This window comes from Molothrus aeneus, chromosome 4 (genome assembly GCF_037042795.1).
Source record: "Molothrus aeneus isolate 106 chromosome 4, BPBGC_Maene_1.0, whole genome shotgun sequence".
NCBI classification, from domain to species: domain Eukaryota; kingdom Metazoa; phylum Chordata; class Aves; order Passeriformes; family Icteridae; genus Molothrus; species Molothrus aeneus.
In genome coordinates this window covers 4,590,809-4,613,397 of record NC_089649.1, presented here as the reverse complement: position 1 = coordinate 4,613,397, position 22,589 = coordinate 4,590,809, and the positions used below count along the sequence as shown (strand labels likewise).

Below are 22,589 nucleotides of genomic sequence, written 5' to 3'. Positions count from 1 at the left end.
GAGCACTCCTGAGCCAAAACAGAAATGGATTACTAAGGCACGTTTCCTGTTGTGCTTCAGTGAATGATATTTGGGGAGTGGTGACTGCAAAATGCTCCCTTGATCCAGACCACGTTGATCCTCTGTGGTTGTTTTCTATGAATACTTGTGAATATTTTAAAACAGAATCAAGGGCTGATTAAAAAACAGAGCTTTCAGATGCTACAGTGTACTCAGCTAAGGGCTGAAAGGGCATGTCTGGGAGCAACACCTGCAGCTGTACAAATATTGTGTCCAAAACCAATGATGTGTAACAAAGGTAGGAGAATGGCAGAGATAGGAAAGAAGGAAGTATTAATCCCTGCATTCATAACTATCATAACTATTCATACACACTATCAAAAAGAAAGAGGGACTCTTGTTAGCCACAAACTACCCCAAAGCTGGGAGCCTGAGGAATGTGACTTTACTGTTTTTCATCTCTGAAAGGTGTGTGAACACACCTGAAGCCTCAGCTTGGTGGCCTTTTAACTCTTTTAGGCTTGCCTTCAGCATCCAAGTGGCTCTTGGCTCTTACTGGCTCTTGGCTTTATGCATGTGAATTGGCCCAATCCATGGGATGCATTACTGCATCCTCACTCTCATGCACTTGTTCACGCTTGAATCAGCTCAGGCTTCTTTATCCTAAATATTTCTAGGAGCATCCTTCCTGTTCACTGAGAGTAAATTTTTCTGTTTCTCAGGGGCAGCAAGAGAAAGGGGGGGATTTCTGTGGTTACATGGCATGCATGTGTTCTAACACAAATTTAAGCAGATGGACTGAAGCTGTTTTTCCTTAGCAAGAGAGGAGAAGAGGAGCTTAAAGGAACTGCTGACCTACCAGAGCATTATCTAAGTAACATTAGGGAGCTTCAACTTTAAACTTGGGTATGATCTTGTAGGAACTCAACAGTGTGATTTTCCACCGGCTTTCTCTTGGGCTGCTTTAAAACTACACCTGAATTAAGCACACACCACTGTTCAGACTGCATAATTTAACATCCATATTGCAAAGCCCAGGAGCTCAGGAAGCCAAGTTATAGCTCCAGTGCAGCTCTTCCACATTGCCACTGCCAGAGGTGGTTGTACTGTTCTCCCACTTCAGTCTCTGGTTCTCCCCTTGCTGCTGTCTCTCCCTTGTCTCACCTAATTGCCCCTACTGGCACTCAATAAACCGGATTAAGGAATTGGTCTGGGTAAATGGTAACCTTTTTCTTTGCTAAGTCTTCTTTTAACCCATGTCCATTCTTTGTCCCAGATCACTGTGCAGCTGGGCACAGATTTTGCCAATGCAAAACCACAATTAGAGCTAGGGGAGAGGACCTGTGACTGTACCTGCAGCTGAGTCTGCTTCTGCTGGACTAAATGCACCATTAGACGCCAGGTTAAGAGCTAACTTTTCCAGTGCCTAAAATCCAACGTGACTATTGAGTGCACCATTGGAAACACGGGTAATATTTGCCAGGCTAATGGTAGGAGTGATTGCTGCCTCTTCTTTGACGACCATTGCTGAAATACCCTGACAGGACCCACAGAGAGAGAATTCCAAATCTAGAAGGAAGGGCCGGTGCTGCACTGCCTGCAGTGCTCATGCCCATCCCAGATGCACTGGAGACAGATGGATACTGTACCTGCTCCGCTAGGATCTGCTGCTGCTGCCTCTGCTCCCGGAGAAACTGCTGTTTCTGCTGCTCCATCACGTGGAGCTGCGCTCTCTGCTCCATCAGCATCTGCTTCATGATGGCTGCCTGGGGCTGGCTGCCCAGGAAGTGTCCCCCGGAGCTGGTGCCTGTGGCCATGCCGCTGGAGCCCGCCGGGACAGACGGCGGCATGGGCCCTGCGGGCCGTGACAGGCCCACCTGGTGCTCCTGTGCAGAGAGACGGGAATGCCTTGTTACTGCCTGCTCCACAGGCAGGGAATGCAGCTCACCAGGCTGAGGGGGCACAGAGGCACAGTGTGTCCCACCTGGTGCTCCTGTGCACAGAGACGGGAATGCCTTGTTACTGCCTGCTCCACAGGCAGGGAATGCAGCTCACTAGGCTGAGGGGGCACAGTGTGTCCCACCTGGTGCTCCTGTGCACAGAGACGGAATGCCTTGTTACTGCCTGCTCCACAGGCAGGGAATGCAGCTCACCAGGCTGAGGGGGCACAGAGGCTGTGTGTGAAGCCTGGAGCTTGGAGAAAGACCGAGCCTTGGACTGCTCACCAGAGGGAATAGGTTCCCCTTTTCTCCTGGAATTCAAAGCCCCTCAAGTAAAGCAGGAGCACTTTATAATTAATTACTAGTGAAATAATGAAGTTGTGAGCTAAGGTTTTTTCCTGCTTCAGAGTAATGTTTTTCTAAACTTTTTCTCCCTTCTCAAGGAGACAAGTCTATGTTCTCTTTCTTTCTGTTTCCCTCTCTTCATTTAACATAGCAATTTACCATAGCCCCCTGGATTGAGGACCCAAGGTGTTAGGTGCATGCAACAAATACTGGGAGCTGGCAGCACTAATTCTTCTCCAGAACCTCAGGATTTAACTCCATTATGTCTTTATTCAAGATTTCCATCCTAAAGCACTGCACCAGTGTGTATGGCTGGAAGGAATCAGGGCAAGCGCCTTCCCTGCACACACCCCACTCTCTCTTCGTGTTCTAAATCCAGTTTGGTGCCTTTTAGTGCTGGGAAAAGCACCGAGGAAAGGTTGGGAGGGAAATCCCGCAGGTGTCCCGGCGGAAGGAAGTGGCGGAAGGAAGGAAGTGGCGGAAGGAAGGAAGTGGCGGAAGGAAGGAAGTGGCGGAAGGAAGTGGCGGAAGGAAGGAAGTGGCGGAAGGAAGTGGCGGAAGGAAGGAAGTGGCGGAAGGAAGTGGCGGAAGGAAGTGGCGGAAGGAAGTGGCGGAAGGAAGGAAGTGGCGGAAGGAAGTGGCGGAAGGAAGTGGCGGAAGGAAGGAAGGAAGTGGCGGAAGGAAGTGGCGGAAGGAAGTGGCGGAAGTGGCGGAAGGAAGTGGCGGAAGTGGCGGAAGTGGCGGAAGTGGCGGAAGGAAGTGGCGGAAGGAAGGAAGTGGCGGAAGGAAGGAAGTGGCGGAAGGAAGGAAGTGGCGGAAGGAAGTGGCGGAAGGAAGGAAGGAAGGAAGGAAGGAAGGAAGGAAGGAAGGAAGGAAGGAAGGAAGGAAGGAAGGAAGGAAGGAAGGAAGGAAGGAAGGAAGGAAGGAAGGAAGGAAGGGAGGGACGAGGGCCCGGCTCACGGAGCGGTCCCGGCGCTGCCGGCAGGCGGCGCTGCTGACCCGCGGCCCTGCCCGGGCGGAGCCGAGCGGCGCCCGCCGCTTTCCGGGGCCATTCCCGGGACTCGGTGCCGCCCCCGCGCAGCCCCAGGCTGTCCCGGGCCCTCGGGAGCGTTCCCGGGACTCTCCGAGCCGCCCTCGCCCAGCCCCAGGCTGGCGGCCCGGGCAAACCGGCCTCAACGCCAGCGCTCCCTGGGGACACGGCTCGGCACCACGCCGCTCTCGGTGCTGAGTTTGAAAACTGCGTGCCCGGTGCCTATCTCGGGTGATAAGAGCCCCTAGAACCTCTTTAACTGATGAATAGAGACGGCAGGTACTTATTCAAAACCACCAACTTGATGGAAAGGACCCGTATCGCTTTAGCATCCTTTGTGCAAGGCCTGCCAGGGTGAGGTTGGGATTCACCTGCCTCACTGGGCGTTTGAGTTCTGCCATCATCACTGTGTGATCTGGGCATACAGAAAGGGGATCTTGCAGCAGCCACGCCCACCCAGTCAGGGAAAGGGTTCAGTTCAGTGCTGGAGTGTAGCTTGGGAAATGAGGGTCAGCCTTTCTGCATGAAGGTCGGGTTTTCAAGGACCCTCCCGTGGAAATAACAAATACAGTTTGTCCACATCTCTGCTTTTCACAGATACTCCCTGAAGGGCTCTGCTGAAAGGCAGCTCTCCAACGTTTAGGTTCTTTCCCCTTTTAACATCTGTATTGGCTTGAAAGTTCTCTCCCTGTTCCTCTTTCCACTTCTCCCCCAGTCCCATCTCCCACTGCACTTTGCACTTTACAACCTGGTCAAGCACGGTCCCTGCAGCACCCTAGGGGCCAGGGCTGCAGCAGTGGCTGGGTCTCCCCCAAGCTGGGGTCAAGGAATCACTAAGGATCCCTCAGCTGCTCCCAAACCCTTCACCCACCACCCCTGTCACTGAGCTCCTGCTTTCTTTGCTTTGGGGGGGACACACACACATGTATTGGCTGTCTCCAGCAGAGCTGATGGCAAAAGCCTTTTCCTACTACCCCTGTCCCTCCCCCGGCTTCTGATGAAGTCATCAAGCTACCAGTTGCATAACTGATGCACAGGACTATCCTGTGTTACACTGGGATAATGGCCAACTGCTTCCATTTATAGACAAAAGCAAGGCCAAATAATGGAGCCTTTGCTACAAGGTGAAGAAAAAGGAGGGGGAAAAGCCCAGGAGCCGAGGGGCATGCTGTGACATCCCTTGGAGCTTCCTCTGCGAGCTTCAGTGCACAGCTGCCTTTGGGGCTGCAGCCCAAGTCCTCACTGAATTGCCTTAAAAAAAAAAAAATCTTCCTACAGAACTCCTGTCCTGGCTCCTACTGCACACACAGGTATAGCTGAGGGACAGCTCAGCCCACACAGAAAGCACTCCATTCTCTGATGAATTGTCTTATAAATTAATTCTGGAGGTTAAAAGGAAGAAAGTTTTGAAAGGAACCCCACCAGCTGACATTAACCCCGTGAACTGTGCAGCAGCTGAAGGAAATAGAAGATTAGCACACAGGTGTCACTTCCAGTGTTGTGTGTTTAGTCATTTCGAGGTACATCACGAAAACTTCCTGTTGCTCTCAAAGCCAGGCCGTCTTCATCGAGACCACCCTCCTGCCTAGAACATTACTTCTCCTTTCCTTTTTTGTCTTGGCAAAACTCTTCCCAACTGATGATGAAAGGCCCTTCTGAGATCACTGGGAGCAGCTCTGGGCTGTGTGTCCTGAAAATAAGAGCACAGCCCAGGCAAGAAGTGTCTGTAGGAAAATGCTCCCTGGCACCTGGGAGCTTTGGCCCTGCAGCTGGCACTGCTGCTGTTGTGCTCTGTGTGGAGATGACACCTGGCAGTGTGGCAGGGCACTGGGCATGGAGGAACAACTCTGGACTCTACAGGGCTGCCTCCTCCAAGCCATGGCAGCTCCAGACCCAGGTGCAGTCTCATCACAGGGGTGAACACCAAGCCAAACAACTCAGGCTTAAGTGCAGCACATTCACATTTACAGAGCTTAAAAACCAAACTAATGCAAGCTTCACTGACAACCCTCTTTGCTCCTGCTCTGCCTGACTGTTCCCTCATCCTCCTACTGCACCCTGAGCCTCCTCCTCCTCATTCCTTGGTATCCCTTTCTCCTTCCTACACCCTCTGCCTTTTCCTTCCTCTGCATTTTCCTCTCTCCACCAACTGGCACTGCTGCCTCTTGCTTCACTCTCCAGACACGCCCATCAGCTCCCAGCCTGTGGCTGCATCTCAGCCCTCTGGTCTCCCCAGAGACCCATGCACACAGCTTGGCTCACCCTGTAACTGCAGGGATCTGCAGCAGCAAGGGCACTGCCCAGCTCCTTCCCCCAGTGCTCATATGTGCCCAGGGCTGCTCTGTGGGCAGGTCATGCCTGAGGAGAGTGACAAGATGCCCTGGAAGGGGAAACACAGATTGTATTCTCAGGTTGTGATATCTGGGAAAATGGTACAATGTGGTTTCTCACTTTTCACTCTGGCTCTTTTTAACACCACTCCAAGCCACTGTGTGCTGCTCTCAGGCTGCAAACAGCTCTCTCCTGCTCACAGTGGCTCCAGCAGAGCCACAGGCATTCCAGTCGGGAACAGCGGTGCTGCAGCGCCACTGCAGGGTCCTCACCCAGGCACAGGTGAAGCCAAGAGCTGCTAACATAAAGGGAGAATGGTGCCAAGGCCCCTCAGCTGTGACACAGAGCAAGCTCAAACACAGGCTGGCCCTACATCAGCCTCCTGGGAGCCCTCCTGCCCCTGCAGCCTCAGCTGTCCCCTTTTAAGGCAGCCCGGGACAGAATTAAGAGTTCGGCCCCTGGGAACAGAAGCAGGTATTGAAGGAGCCAAAGAGCTGCCTGTTCACAGAGCTGAAATGTGACCAAATGGTCAGCACAACACACCTGGACATGTAGGTTTGTAGGTTTGGACAGCTGCAGGGCACTGGGTGAGATGAACCTGTGCAGGGATCTGACTGCTTACTTAATGCCTCCACAGGAGCTGCCCCCTGTGGATAATCCAATCCTTAGTTAAGCAACAGGAAGATAAATCCTGTGTCCTCCCAGTGTATTTCCAGGGCTCTGCTGGAGTGATGGAATACTCTGCAGGAGCTCAGAGTAACATGTGTGATATGTACAGTTATGCACAGTAACATGATAACAAAGGGGAGTGGAAATGAGATTTTCCTCTTTGTCTCAAATCTTACGTGCCTCTTCCTTATCATGCAGTGATTTATTCCCTGCACATGTCATTCAATCCCCCAACTGCAGCTAAAAGCAATCACACAATTTCCTTTCAGAACAAGCAGAACGACCACCAGCTGAAGCCCCAAGAGCCAGGTGGGGACACCCAAGCCTGCCCATTATCCATCCCTCTGTGCACACAGGCTGATGCATTTGGAGGAGCCAGCTCTGCTCCTGCTCTAGGCCAGGGGGCCAAAGAGGCACCTCAGGGAAATGGGGGCTGTTCCAGGCAACTACTGGCAGGAATCAACAGAGGATGGGCATTCCACGTCTCGGAGCAAAGCACTGCCCAACAAGCTGCAAGAAACATAGACTGGGAAGCAGGGTTGGGAATGTGTAAAACAGACAAACAAACATCATTTTCTGTGCTTTCTGTGTCATGTGAGAAAATGGATATTGAATATAAAAGGCAAATAGAAGCCAGGAGGTAGCTTATCCTGCACACTGCATCAGAAGAATGACACTCGAAAAATGTATGCAATCAGACATCTACATTTTAGAGTCAGAGCAGAAAAAGTAGACAAAAAAAACCGATTTGTGGCAGAAAATGCCTGCCAGCGAGTGACTTAAAGAGCTCAATCCATTTAGCTTACCACAAAAAGAACGGAGAGATGCTTTTGACCATGGTGGATAAAAATACCTTCATGAGGGAAGAAATTCCTTAAAGAGCTCTTTTTATCCAGCGAAGAAGGCAAAACCAGATACAAGGACTGGAAGCTGAAGACAGATTCAAATCAGAAAGAAGAATCACATTTTTACCCTCTGATTCTATTACCCATCAGAAATGGCAGATCTCCACCATTTGAAGGATGCATGCCCTCCTGGATCACCACAGCAGCCGTGCAATGGGGTGGGAGTGATGCACAAGGGGGTGTGCAGTGCTGCTGAACAGCCCTGCCTGCCCTCAGCTCTGCACAGCCCTGGGCTGCTGCTGGGCACACAGGCACTGCCTGCATGTCCCTGTGTGTGTATGGGGCTCTCTGTTTAGGAGGGGGATCTCCAGCCTATTGCTGGGATCAAAAATATGACTCCATTTCCATACACTAGGTCACAGTAAAACATCATCGCTACCCAGTGTTTTCAGAGCAGCCTGAAAGCACATTCCTGTACTCCCTCAGAAATATTCCTATTGAATTCTTTGTAATGTTGTGACTTATTGTGTCTCGCAGGGATCTTAATCCTCTCTCTAAATCAGACTGCCCACAGCAAAGCCACCTTTCTCAGAATGGTACCATCTGACAGACTAAGGAAATTACAAATCCATTCATTTCAGACTTCTGGGGGTGTTTTTTTGCCTCAGAAACAACAGTGTACAGGAGGAAGGGATGGAATCCGCTGGTTCCCAGCTCCAGCTCCAGCAGCAGGCTCAGCAGAGCAGATTGCTTCACCTATTTCCTCTGCCATCCAGCCTCAGGGAGGGGCTGCGAACCTCTCCTCCTCCCCAGGCCCCCGGTTGCCATGGTCTCTCGTACAGTATCTGAGCAAACAAGATCCCTCTGATGTCTGACACCAGATCTCTGCATGCAGCTCATTTGTTTTCCTTTCACCTCTCTTCACCTGCATCTCTCCTCCCTGTGTTTTCCATACAGTTTATTCTGCCCACAGAACACACAGGATCTGTCACACTTTGGTGTAGTTTTTTTTTTTTTTTCTTCTAGGAATTTTCCAGTGTCTTCATTTCTGGTGATGAAGTAGGTAACAAAGGGCTCTAAAAGGGGCAACTGTTTTTTTGTAACACTGTTTAAGAGCTAAAGGCCAGCAGAAGTTCTTCTCAAAGCCTGTGAGGAGAAGGGGCTTTGCTGGCACCTCCCCACGCACCCACATCTGCTCCAGCCCAGGGGTTTCACTCCACAAACCCTGAGCACAACCGATGGGCTTCAGGAATGACAGATTCAGGAATGTAGCATTTCAACAGAATGCCACTAAACTTCAACCAGCTTAATAAAACCAGCTTCATTTTCTCTTTTACAAACAATAGCTCTGGTGATCTCTCCCTTCTCTCAAGAAAGAAACCTTTGCAGGGGAAATCGGTCCTACTTTCAGTTTTGTTTTACCCCAGTTTCACCAGCACACCATAAGACCATGGTATGGAGTGTAAGGATATAATGGGTGGGTTTGTGCACTGACAAGTATTCATTTATTTTCCTTGCAATTGCAATTTTAATTGATATTATTCTTTTTAAGAGGGAAAAAAAAAAAAGTGGTTCAGCCCAAATTCAAACCAAAATACCCTCCTTACATCCATATCTTTAAAAAAAAGGAAAAGAAAAAAGAAAGAAGCACTGGCCTTCAGGCAAGGCTGGTGGCAGGGAAGAGGGCGAGGATTTGAAGAAACACTCAAGTGCCCAACCTTATATTTTAGGCCTATTGTGAAGGCTGTAATTACTCCACTCAAAGGGTGCTGTGAGAAGCTGTGCCACCATGGCATTCCACAGTGTGGGCTAGCACTCGGAAAGCAAGAGGGAACCTTCAGGGAGAAAAAGGCAGGGGAAGGGAGTTGAAAACCTGGCCCATGCCAAAGCTTTTCCATGCCACATCCCTGCTGCCTTCTCCCAGAGCTGAGGGCTTCCAAGGATACAAACCAACCCCTCCAGAGGAGCTGTGACTTGCCATTTCAGTGTCTTAGGAGATTTCCTGGGACTTTGGAAACTGATCCTGGAGAAAAACGAAAAGTGAGAGCTGAGCTCATGGAAGCCACTGGACCCTGAAGCTGGTGCCTGACAGAAATTTTCCTGGTGCAGGTTTTAGCTTTAATCAATGCCTCCTTCGAGCCCATCGTGGAGCAGGAGGGAGGAAAGCTAATGTGAATTGTAAGGATAATCACAGCTAGAGAGCTCCTGGAAAGAGGGAGAGAAGAAAAATGGAAGATGAAAGCAGGCAAATGGTTTAAACAAACACTCACACAGGGCCAATGAAAAGGGGGAAGAGAGGCAAAATGGCACAATAAAAATAAATGATGTAAGAGAAAGAAAAGCTTCTAAGCACACACAGGGAAAAATATGGGGTTTGGAAAAAGCAAAAGTGTAAGAAAAAGATGCTCTAATGGAGCTCTCTAGAAGTTAACATTCTACATTATCAGGCAGCCCCTTTCCTTCTAATGGCCCGAGCCTGTACCACATTATCACCTTGGACCCCGTGGAGCTCCCTGGGTGCTGAGGTATTTTGAAGTGCCTGGCTCTGGCTCATGCCTGGCACAAGCTGCCTCAAGTCTCCTGTGGATGACTGCAGAGAGTTGTTTTTTTTACTCTAGCTGAAATTTTTTTAAACTTCCTCTTGGTTGTTTTGTTTGAGCATAAACAAAAGGTATTTTTTCACACTTAAAGGTGGTTTTCAGATCATTTTCTCTGTGCTGTGATGAATTAAATCTTGCATTTTTAGAAATTCCAACTTGGCACTTGTGTTGCTCCTCAGCAAGCAGCGTGTAATTTGCCAAGCCTGAAAGAATCCTGGCTGAGAAATAAACACACTGTGGGCCATATGCTCTCCTTCCCCTATGCAGAAGGCACCTTACCTCAGAAATTGGGAAGAAGCTGCACTACTCACCCCCATGGTGTTGCTTCTGCCAAGGCAAAAAAAAAAAAAAAAAAAAAAGAAAAAAAAAAGAAAAAAGAATCCACAAAAAAAATGGCAAACGGGTACACAGTGACTCAGAGCCCTGGTGGCCTTCAGCAGATTATGATAAAGGCTAAAGGCTTTGGTGCTCATGAAGAATGTTCATCTGTATCTATTCATGCATAAATTCCATGATCTTCCTCGGCCTGACAGTGACTTCAAAGAGCTGGAATAACTCCCTTGCCTTGTTTGCCATGTGCTTGTGTGTGCAGCCCCTCTGGAGGTGGGACTCCCATCTCAAATCAAGAGCCAAATATTTCCATAAGGTAGCTGGCAGGCCCAAGGGAAGTGGTCCAGGTGCCTGGCAAAGCACCACAGGATCTTTGCTGTGGTTTCACATAACTAACTGCTGATAAAGCAGGCTGGTTGGGATGGCACAACCAGGTGTAGGGTTTCATTAGCTACTTCTTTTAGCACCCTTGAATCCAAGCAACCCAGACCACCTGGTTCCAGCACTTGTAACTCTTTTGATTTTTCTGCCCTCTTGGATGTTGTTTTTGTGTTTCCTTTAGCCACCTGGCCTTTACTTTGACACAGTCATCTTAGCCTTACTGAAAACTGAATTAAGCATTCTGATTTGGGCTATGCCTAGCTTGTCTTTAAGGTCTTTAACCTCAATATGCCAAATAATGTATGGCTCCCTCTATTTATACAAGTAAGGAAAACCTCACCACTGAATTCATTTCCTTTGCAAGGCCTAACTCAGTTCAAGTTTTAAAAGAACTGACTTTATCCCAGCACAACCCCAGCGTTGGACTCACTTCTGAAGCCCTGCCTTCACTGGACTTGGCACAGGATTGTGCTGATCTCTCCCATAAGAGACTTAGAGCAAGCCATGATCTCCCTCTGCCCCCACTTCCCGTCCTGCCCAGCTCCCTGCTCCTGCCCACAGAAGAGGTGGCCTCATCAGTGGTCCCCAGCCCTTATTCTTGTTCTACAACATCACTGGGCCCTCTCTTCTCATTTCTCTTGCCCCCATCTGCCTTCTCCTTTTGTATATCTCTCTCTCCTCTTGCTCTTTCCCATTGCAGCACAAACAGGCTTTATCTTCATGTGTAAAACAAAATCCAAACAACCTTTGACTCCTAGTGACTCTCCAGCTCTCTATTTCTTCTCACTATCAGCTCTAAGGTTATTGAGTCTGCTGCTGCTGATTTATATGATTTAGACTGAATTTAGGCTCCATCTCCAACAGATTCTTTCTCAAACGGGCTTTCACATCTCTCCTGTCACAGAAGCAGAATCAGAGAGTTTCTAATTTTCTTTGTCTGGCTGCAGCTCTGCACTACACCAGGCTCTCTGTCATAGCCTGTCAGCTCCTTCTGGAAACCTGGTCCTCCTTTCCCAGTGCTCCTACTTGACTTCAGCACCTTCCTTTGCTTGCTCAGGGTTACTCAGACTAGTTTGTCACTGCTCACCCTCCCCCCTGCTGCTGTTCTTTGCCTCTGTGTCCTCCTTCCTTGTCTCCTTTCCTTCTCCCTTGTGTCTCAGAGTGAGTTCTCCCTGTGCACACTCAGGAACCTTCTCTGCCCCAGTGACTCGCTGTCCTGCCTCTCTGTCCCTGGCCGCTTCCCGTCCGTTCCAACTAAATTCATGCCCTGCCTCTGGGATTATCTTGTGGATCTCTGTCAGCTCAAGCTCAAAGTAGGCTCTCATTTACTCCCTAGGCCTGCTGTCCTTCCTGTCCTTCAGTCCCCACGGCCTGGCTGTCACTCAGTCCGTGGCCTGGCTGTTACCTGTGCCCCCATGCTCTGTGCAGTGCCACAGCCAGGCTCCTGCTGCCTCACCACCCTGACACTTGCAATCCCCCCCTGCTTGTAGACTGCCCAAGTTCTGCTGTCCTGCTCATGGTTTTGGCCTGTCATCCTGCTTGTGCTATCTCTCTCCTTGTGGCCCTCTCCTGGATTCCCTTCACTCTGGATTTCCACACCCTCCCTTGCTCTCAAATTCAGCTGCAGCATATGCCACCTCACACATCATCTCTCTTTCACTGCTGAGACTTTCTGTCACCCCATCACAACCCACTCTTTTCCACAAGTTACATTTTAGCTATAAGCGCCTTCATGCTTTCCTCCCTGCTGGATGTCATTCTCGGGAGGAGAAATGAAACCACCCAAACCACCCAAATCTGACCCTGAACTGTGCCCCAGTATAGTTATATTTGTAGAAGGTTCTGTCTCCATGATGTCCAGAAGTCTTCTGTTTCCTTGTATTCCCTGGTGTGTTTGTCTCCCTGCATTATCTCTTATCTTGCTCTTGGGTTAGAAGTATTTGTGGGGAAGGAAACATATTTACATCCTGCATCTGCAGAGAGCCCAGAACAATGAGACTCCTAAACTGGGACTACAGCTCAGAGGTGCACTAAATAGTGTAACAAATCCAACTTCAATCTGCATACAGCCAAATACACTATTTTATATTCTGTAGGTGTGAAAATACCATTATTTCACTGTGCCCTTGTTTCACTACTTCTTCTCTTAAAGAACACAATATAAGGATGAGCTATCATGTGCTGAAAAAGCCAGGAAATGTTAAGTTACAGTTCCCATGGCAATTGCAACTCAGCCCCCTCCAGTGCTGTACAAGGGTTATCACCATGTACAATAACAGGGGATGCTGAACACATGCAAAGTGACCAAATTACTGTTGTGGCAGATAACCAGGTCTTTGAACTTCTGTGCAGGTAAAATCTTGGGCATTTACTGGGCTTTTAGCATTTAAGTCTGAAAATGTGAAGTCCAATAGGCTATAAATACAAGTCAGAATTGTGTTGTATAGCAAGTAGCTGGTGCTGGCTTGGAGTCCTCCTTGAAAAGACACAGCTAATGGCAATAAGAAATATTTTCATTACTTTATGAGCTCTGGTAGCTGTCAGCTGAGAGAGGGATCTGCCGATCAGAGAAATCTGGGGAGACATCAGTGTGTCAGAACAAGTGAAAAGACTTGACACAGAAGGCACATTTTTGTTGAGCAATTTGCATTAGCACTTCTGGACAAATTCTACATTTCACATGCAATTCACAAACCAACAGCAGCATTGCTAATTGGTGCAGTTGCCAGTCAACTCTGGTGCCTTGTTTGAGCTATCACTAACAGGAATGAAGACTACAGTCTTTCTTTAGAAAAAAATGCAGCAATTATTTTCCAGACTTTGAGTTGCGTTCCCCCTGCCCCCACTTTTCATCCTTGTAATTTCATTATCTCAGTAACTTAAAAAGGATGTGGAATAGAAAAATGCAAATCTCAGAAAAGTCCTGCTGGAGTTATTAATTAAAACCACCACTGTTTGCAAAGAATGATGCCCTTCATTAATACAACCTGCCATCACTGTGAATTTGACCATGTCTCAGAGTCCCAATGCAAAGCTGTTTGTGTATGTGAAAAAAAAACCCCAGGAAGTGGCAGAGCACTGGTGACTCAAATCCCAGTCACCAAACCAAGGCCGGGCTCTGCGAAAATCTAAAATGCTGATGGAATGACAGAATCTCTCTGCTCCCTCTTAGGTGATATTAGAAATTATTTAACTGAAAACAGAGCAGATCTCCCATCCATCATTCTTTATCCCTTGTAAAGTTGAGTCTCCCAGGAAAAGGAAAAAGCATCCATAATGCAGCTATTACCACTGCTCAGAATGCTCAGGCAGCTGCAGCTCAGCTGAAGGAAGGTTTGGCTGACTCATTTTTGTAAGTTAGATGGCTATTTTTAGGGAACATTTCCTTTAGGTCCCTACAGTGCAAAATCCAAAGGAGCTAATGACATTGGCAGGTGCCTAGGTTGTTAGTGACCTCCTCTAGCTGGGCATTCACATTTCCTTACTACTTTTTTCCATAATGTATAGTGAAAAAGGGAACAACCTACAATTAAAGATCTTCCAAAGCAGCTTCAATACCTTTTCTATTCAAATGCTCAATGAGGGACCAATGTGCCATAGCAAAAAATGGAACAGCACAAGAAAAACTCATGTACAGAAAAACAGATATACCTCAAGCTAAATAAACCTAATTCTGAAGAAAGTGGTGCTAATGGAGTACTTTGATTGCTTCTCTATGGATGAATAAGTGTCTGTAATGCACTTGCATTCTGACCCTGATCTTTCTGCAGCTGCAAGAGCCCCATCCCCTTTCTTGTTTCCCTTGAGACCTTCTTGGCCCCACCCTAAGGTCCAGCCTGGCTGTTGTGGAAGTCACTAGCAAAAGCCACATCTTATCCACATCTCCCAGCTGTGCTCTCCTCAGAAGGAATAAGAAAAGCTACAGTAAAGCCAGGAACTCCCAATCCTGATCATGAGAGGTCTGTCCTGGACACTGCTTTATTTTCTGCTTTATTTTCTGCAGTGAGGCACAAAGCAGGTTGTTGGGCAGAGTCCTGTAGTACAACTTTCTGGTGTAAGTAGCTCTGCTTGGGCTTCCTTCTGCTACACCCTGGGTTACTGGCACAGCAGCCACCTTTCCCTGTGACTAAATCCTGATTTGGAGGCCCAATTGTTTTGAGTCTGACTGCAGAGTTTTCTTGGTAATCAGTGCTATGCACACCCCCAGCTCCTCAGGCTGAATCACTTGGTATTTGTGGAAACAGGGGCTGGCTGGGAGCTCTGTTTGTGCCCTGTCCCAAACACAGGTCCCTCTCTGAGCATCCCACCGCTGCTCACCTGGTGAGCCATGGAAAAAGGGAGGCTCTGAAATCCCCAGTGATATGGCTTGCCTCCTTCCTTCCAGCTACTTCGTCCTTTGTCTGTATTCAAAACAGACAAAGGATGAAGTAGCTGATGCCTCAAACCTTTCACAAAGCAAAGCCCAAGCGGCTTTGTGAAACCATGGGCTGTACTTCCCAATCACAGGGCAGGGCTCCAATTTACCAACACATGGTGTGGCTGTCAGCTGTGAGTCTACAAAAACTACAGAAGATAGCTTTGGACTTCTTAATACCTTATTTCTGATATGTGGAGGGACTGGGAAGTTTGCAGCTTCCCACCTGCTTAAATATAATTCACTACAAAATATCAAAGAGATGCATTCAGCCTTTTGTAGACATACCACTACCTTATGTGTTGATGTAACACACATGTATAGCATATTGGCAGTGCACCTAGTAGATGTGTGGGAGACCCCTAGGTTCAAAGTCTCCAGTGCTTCTTTTGCTCTCTAATGAATCCTTCTTTTGTTTAGCTCCACCTCCCCTTAGGTTTTAGCTGTAACTCTCTCATTAGCATCTGAGGTTTTTTTTTTCCTCCAACACTACCTACAACACTGCAATAGACTGGGCACCTGGTAGGAAACACCTAAATGAATCACGATTCTCACTTCAGACAGGATTAACAGGTCTGGGTCACTTTTTAGCAGTACTGTTGCTCCATTAGCAAAGTTGTTAACCAAATATTCCCCCTAACACCATGTGAGGTGAGATTCCTGTGCTATATTCTAGCTGGTAAGCTGAATTCATAATGTTTCAAATAAAAGATGCAGTCATCACTACTAGGAGTGTCACAATTTTTGTGAGTTTCTGAAGACTCTCATCTGCTTCTTAGTGTCCAAAAATCAAAGCACTCAGGCATCTCCACAGTAGCTCCTGAAAATGTTGAACTGTATCCTTTGGGTGCAAACATTTTGTTGAATTTTCACTGGATTTCATCCTCCCACACCTGATTTTCTAGCTATTATGTATGAAAACACGTGTAAGACTGAGATATCTCTGGCACACAGACTGGCAACTGTGATGTCCATCACAATCACCATCCATCCTGGTGCTGGCATCTTTCTGGGCTTCACCAAAATCTACCAGCAAGCTCTGGGAAATAAGCAGCTGAAGATGCTGCTACGGATTTGCTACCACAGACAGGCACAAAGACAGAAAGTCTTCGCCCATTTGGCTGTGAATGAAATGCAGTGGGGGTTTTGCTTTTAGAAAAATGCCAAGTTTATATCCACTGAGTTACTGTGCTGACTCAGTGGGCTGACTCCAGCTCTTTCCAAAGTTGCCAGGCCTCTTCTCCAAGACATCCTAGGAGATGCCAAGGCTCAGGGAGTGAGCTGGGGCATTTCCTCTGTGAGCAATGCAGCAGTGAGGCAGGAGGGCCACACCACTGGCAGAAGTGTTGGGACTCTCCAGTGCTGTGCTGCTTTCACATGTCATGGACATCTCTGGCACTCAGAGCTTGCACTTCCTTGTGCTGCAGCCAGAATACCTGAGCACCCTCGTAAGGCAGTCCAGCTGCACGGAAAGGATGGGGATTTTAGCATGATGGCACATGTCTAACTTTGCCAGACATCTCCAAATTGTAACAGAGCCATCAGACTTCAGCGTTCAGCTTGTCACTGCAAAACCATCATCTCTTTAACAAGCACAACACATCAGCAATGTGCATTGTTGCCCTATACTCATCAACCAGAAGTATTATTTTTATTTAACTGTAAGTGGCATGTTTTCTTTGCTGGCTTCCTTCCAAATGATTCTGTTACTCTGAGCTGAGGTAGTAGTGCGTGTTTTCACTGCTTACAATGAGACATTTCTCTTTTAAGAGATATAAACACACCATTGCCAGAAAAAGGCATGGTGACAATGATCAGGAAAAAAACCTCAAGCATAAGTAAACCTCATTCTTCCTCTCCCTAACATTCCTCTCCCAAACAATCCTGAGCAAACTCCAGCTGCTTTGGATAGCCACTAAAATCAGCAAAGATGCAAGTCAAGGCAGAGCCACAAGCCTTCAAAAGCTGCTGGGGGAAGTGGTACAGGAAGCTCGTGGAGTGGCTCTGTATTCCTGCTGTTTGTCCTCACAGCACACTGTGAACCTCTGTCCTGTAGCTCTCCACGGTGACTGTAAGTGCAGTGACAGCCATAGCTGTCACCTGGAAGCACCCTTCCCTTGGAAAACCAAACAGCTCTGCACTCACACAGACCAAAAGCCAAATGCAAATGCAGAGGGGGAAAGCTGCTGCATCTTCAGTAGGTGCTGGGCACGGACACAGCTGTTTGCAGTAGAAAATGACTGGAGATTTATAATGGCAAAATCAAGGTGCACAGCCTGAAGGACTAATTAGCTCTGCTTGATTCCCTCAAAATATTTCCTTATGATCTAAACTGTGTGGCAGCGATTCGGCAGTACGGTGATTGTATGTGAAACAAACCAATGTTGTCTGTCTCATTTCCAGGTTTTTACTGTTATTATCCCTCAGTAAACTTGGACTGCTTCAAAATTTATTTTCTCAACTTTCCTTAAGGCTGTGGCCTTATACAAGTGAAAACCTACAGCACTGTTTTGCAGCCAAAATCCACCTGGAGGGTGAAAACCTTCCTCTGCAATGGTCACACGGCATTTTCTAGAGGTGTACAAACAAGATAAACACAGAGAGGTCCAAAGATTGGTTAAATACCAAAACAAATTAATTGCCTAATTAATTGAACTCGGCAGCACCTCCTCCAGAGTGATTCATCCCTTTCAGCACTGGAAAAGGCTGATGTTGACACTGCCCCTGTTTGTCTGGCTGCATATCAGCTCAGGAAAGTATATTTAGCTCCAGTGCACTTGCAGGATTGCATCTCACAGCTCCACAGGAAATCTCTGGAGTCAGAGCTAAAGATATCACTGCACACTTGGAAATTCATGGCCAGCTGTAAAAGTGGGGCTTCAGTGGTGGTCAGAGCGCTCAACAGCCTCCTTTCAAATGAGCAAGGAGGCTGAATAAAACACTTCACTGTGCTGGGTTCACGGCAGGCAGGGCGCACCCTGGAGCCCGAAATAGCAGCAGCTATCTCTTGCTGGGATAAGGCTGAATTGATACATCCTGTTCCCAATCCCATGCCCATGAGTAGATGGGAGGGGGAGAGGTCTGAGGAGAGAGAACTAGAGACTAGTGCTGAATAAGCACACAGAGATCTCTTCCTCCTCCTCTGAAGCTTTCAGAAATGTTAAGAGTTGTCAGATCCATTTCAAGAGAGAGAAATCATAAAAGAGAACACACATCTAACATAGGCTTTCTTTTCCATAAAGAGTATCTGCACATGGGTTGTGGTACCAATTCCAGGGCACGTGAACAGACAGAGAATCCCATCAAATCCTTGTCCCTGATGTTTTTAAAAGGCATTTTGCCCGATGCTCTCATGGCTCCTGAGCAACCACTCCAGCACTGGGCAAGCACAGGGCACCTTGGCCACAGCCTCACCTACTGCCTTGGTCTTGGAGAAGGATCAGGGCCCTTCCCTTCATGAATACAACACAGAATCTTTTCCTCCTGAGATAATGAAAAAGCAGGATGCAAAACCAGCTCCTGTTTTCTGTTAGTAAGTGCTTTCTTACGCTATGTCATATTTTTTTCTCAAGTGGCAGCTAGCTGACTGCATTCCATCTCAGCTTTGGGAATGCTCTGTACTGTCCAAGTAATTCCAGTCGGCCAGAGCACACCTCTCTTTGCTCAGGGACAGGACAGCTCTGTGTGCTTATGAAGCAAGATCAAAAAGGACTAAATGTAAACAAGTTGTCCCTCTTTGAAGAGCTCCTCGGGATCCAGAGCATTCTGTCAATAGCAATCTAAGGAAGTACTGTGGCCTTAGGATCCTGCATGGGGTTGATACGGGGGGAAAAAGGAACTTATTTCAGAATCTTATTTGGATCAACCTGTTTTATTTCAGGCAAAAAGCCCGGGGTGCCACCTTGCCTACAGCTAACTGGTCTCCCAAGAACAGATACATTTCTTTGCTTCCAGACAGGTCATTAGCTGGTGGGAAGGGGCCAGGTGGGTGTATGCAGCTCTAGGAAGTGTGCAGGATATGTTTTTATTAACCCTACACAGGAGAAGATGTTGTAAGACTGGGTTTTGGCAGCCTGATACATTCACAGTGCAGATTTTGGACAAATCACTACTGTGCCTGATGCCTTAGCATCTCCACCCCTACACAACAGTGACAGTCCCTCCGATTCCAGCAAACTGCCCCAGCCCCAGCAAGGCAACAGGATCCAGGGAGCTACAGTGCCTGCGTGCTTTAGTTACATTCTCAGATAAAACATTTTCTACAAATTAAAGCCCAGATTTGTATTTCTCGTCTTCATGCACCTAGACAAATCAACTGACAAAAAAGCCTTCCTCAAGACTCAAGGAAGAAAATAAATTTCTCTATCCTATGTGCTTTCCATTTCCTTTGAGCAATGTCACAAAAAACATAGGTTAAGGAGCAGGCAGGAGAAGGACAACAGGATTCTTGGCTAAAACTGAGGGATTTTCTGTGGCCCAGGCAGTGCCACAAGCATCTCCTATATCTGCCAGGGTGAGATGGAGCAGCAGAGCGCCACGAATCCATCATGGCTGCAGGGAGCTGCCAGCTGCGTGCTCCCCCTCCAGCAAACTGCTTCCCCTTTGTCAGGTGTCACCTGAGTGCTGCACGCTACCAGGCACACACCTGGCCCCTCCTCACGGCCACCCCTGCCATGCCACAGCAAGGCCCAGTGGCTGTCAGCAGATTCAAGGGACATGTGAAGATGAGGGCCAGGGCTGGCCACGGCTGCTGCTCTGGGCTGCTTTCAGCAGTGCTGCTGGTGTCTCTCGGGCTGTGCTACACCACCAGCACTCACTCCCTGCTGTGTCCACTGGAAGCAAAGTTTAGCGAACAGGAGATCCCCCCAAGCAGGGAGTAACCCCAGAGGTCACCCATGAGCGGAAGAGCTGAGGGAGGGATGGAGCCCTTCTGCACCAAGGCTCTGGTCCAGCTGCCAGAGCGTGTTCCAGGGTATGATGCTGCTCAGCAGCCTGCTCTCCTGGGGCGGCCCTTCAGCGTGGTGACAGCTCTCTGCAGAGCAAGGCACCATGCTCTCACAGAGCTGCCATGCCAAGCCACAACCTGAGTGGCAGACAATGGGAGCTGAGCCACAGTCCCCTGAGTACCACCACATGCTTAGACTGCAAAACCCCTGCTTTGGTTAAGCTGTCTGCACCTTCTATTATGTGATTTGCTTTGAACTAGAAAGCCTTTCCTTGCATAATCCCAGCATTTCAGACCCGTACTGCCAGCAGTGCTCTCTAAGGGCAGTGTTTAGAGAAGTGTCACACACAAACGACGACGGAATCACAGAAGGCAGTGATGGAGAAGATCAGCTAGCTCATCTCCCAGCTCCCATGAGGACTTTTTAGTCCAACACACTGGAATTACTGTAACGAGACCATCTTGCAGCACATCAATGCCCCTTAACAAACAATAAAAAGCCCGGGAAGAGGAGGTGATCAAGAAGTTTGTGATATGTGCCCATTAGCAGACAGGTCCTTCTAGAGACGGCCTGGGGAGTGCTCTTGTTAAAAGCCAATTGGATGAGTGACATTTAAAAAAAAAAAAAAAAGGATACATGTGTCACTTTTCCACAGCTTCCCCCTGGATCAGTTCAGACAATTATGGCATAACCACCAGGGCTAAGTTGAAGCTTTCCACTGTGTCAGAGTACAAGATAGAGAGGGACACTGTCAACTTCTTTGGGTGTTGAAATCTCATTTGCAGGAAGGGAAGGCATCCTCTGCCAGCTCTTTCTTTCACATCTGAAAGAGGAAAGGCAAAGTGGGTACAAAGGAAGAACGTGGTGGGTGTTTTTTCCCAAGTAGCCTTTTCCTGTGGTCTTTCATTCGCATGGCTGCTGGGAGAGGAGCCTCCTCAGAGGCTCTCTGGAGTAAAACTGCCTCGCCATCTCACAAGAGGGAATGTTGTCTTCCCTACAAGCCTCCTTCTGATGAGCTTCATCAGAAGCTTTCCCAGCTAGTTTCTGTCAGAGCCACCAACATGCCACAAGCTTGCTGGGTCCCAGCCCAAGGAGGGGGGCACATGCCAGCGGGTACAGGCAGGAGGTGCCAGGAGAAGCTGCACAGCTCAAAGCCCTGTTGCAGTTCTGGGCTCATCTGAAGTAATAATCTCACTCATAACTCGGGTTTGTCAACATCCTTAATCACTGGGTACAGCAGTAAGCCTCTCAATAAGTACCTGTGTCAGGAAACAGAACTGTGCTTGTGTTCAGGTCCAGGCTACTGAAAGTTTCAGCAGCCAGATTGGTTAGGAAAAAAATCCCACCAGGATCTATTTACAGATCCATGTACCCACCAGCTGGATTTTATATTCATCCACAGTGGGATCTTCCATCTATATAGCCTTTGAAATGTGAATCTCAAACTTTATGCTGGAGGACAGAATTCAAAATCATTTGTTACCCAGTGTCATGCTCTTGAGTTTATTTCAACTATTTTTCCTTAACTGTGCTAAAATAATGAATAATAAATACTGGTGGCAGCGGCAGCAAGAGCAGATGAACCAAAGAGCAGATCCAAACCAAATCCAAGCTACAAAAGGAAACAAGTAATAGAATTTCTCTCCTTCTCCTTTACTTTCTTTTCCCATTTTTTTCTAAATATTCCACTGTCATTATTGTACATTTAATCTTTTGGTTTCCCTGCTCCTTTCTGCCAAGGGCTGTGAAGGACTGTAAGAGGTCAGAGGATTTCACATCAGTCCTCCACTTATTTTAGGTACTGACTGCTCCTGGAATATGTATTTAAATCCTAACAACTGGGTAAGAAGAAGATGGCCCTATCAAACTTTGCTCTGAAATACTAAATACTAAATCTGTGAAATACTAAATCTATGACTTTCATACAAGGTGCAGGAAGTGTCCTGTTGGATCTCTGTGCCAGGCTGGTTTCTGGATCCTCCTTCCCTAGAACAGCCACAGTAACATTCTATGAGCTCTCTAAGATGTCCTGGTTAGTGTACTGTTCACTATGTAAATGTAATGATTTTGTTTCATTAAAGGATACCAAGAATGAAACAAGCAGTCCTGACAAGCCATCCATGAGTGATCATGGGTCTGCTGAGGGACAAAAAGTGCCCTATGAGCACTGCAGGTCTGACCATCTGCCTCTGCCCAATAACAAATGGTTTGGGAAGGACTCTACACAAATTAGGGGGGAATGAGAACAAAAACTGAGCAAGTTCAGAGAGGGACTCCATGAAAAAGAAAAGCATTTGCTGAGGAAGGACAACTGAGAGGGACATCTGCTGGGATGTCCTGAAAAATCTGCTGGAGGTATCATCTGCTGGGCAGGCAGGTGTGCATGGGCACTGCCGATTTAAAATATTTTTAATCACAGGGACTGTCCCTCCTGTTAATAAAGAAAACTTGGTTTGCCACTGGCCATGTGCTGCGTGAGGAAGCCAAACAGATTTGTCCAAACTCAGGCCAGCTGACCACCAGTTAGTACTTGCAGCCTACAGCCCAGTGCAGGAGCAGGAGGCTGTCAGACGTGAGACTGGGGAAAGGGAACAACTCTATGGCCAAGCCCTGGAAGGCAGACATGAGAGTGTCCAGGAAGGAAACAGAGGAGTTCCTAGTTCTGTCACTGCTGCCAGTCTTGCTTGAGATTTGGAAGCTTCAGAGAGTTAACTTTCATTACAGTCTTCCACTCAGTAAATGTACAAGTATCAGTGTG

At 47.8% G+C, this 22,589-nt stretch overlaps 1 protein-coding gene across 2 annotated transcripts in view; it reads right to left on the bottom strand.

The window, feature by feature from the left end:
* The window catches only part of MAML3 (mastermind like transcriptional coactivator 3), a 230,021-nt gene that overhangs the window by 7,536 nt on the left and 199,896 nt on the right, over positions 1-22,589 (bottom strand). For both annotated transcript variants that reach the window (XM_066549455.1, XM_066549456.1), the window contains exon 3: positions 1,650-1,886. In XM_066549455.1, the coding sequence (XP_066405552.1) occupies positions 1,650-1,886 (237 nt within the window). The remainder of the gene's footprint in view (positions 1-1,649; positions 1,887-22,589) is intronic.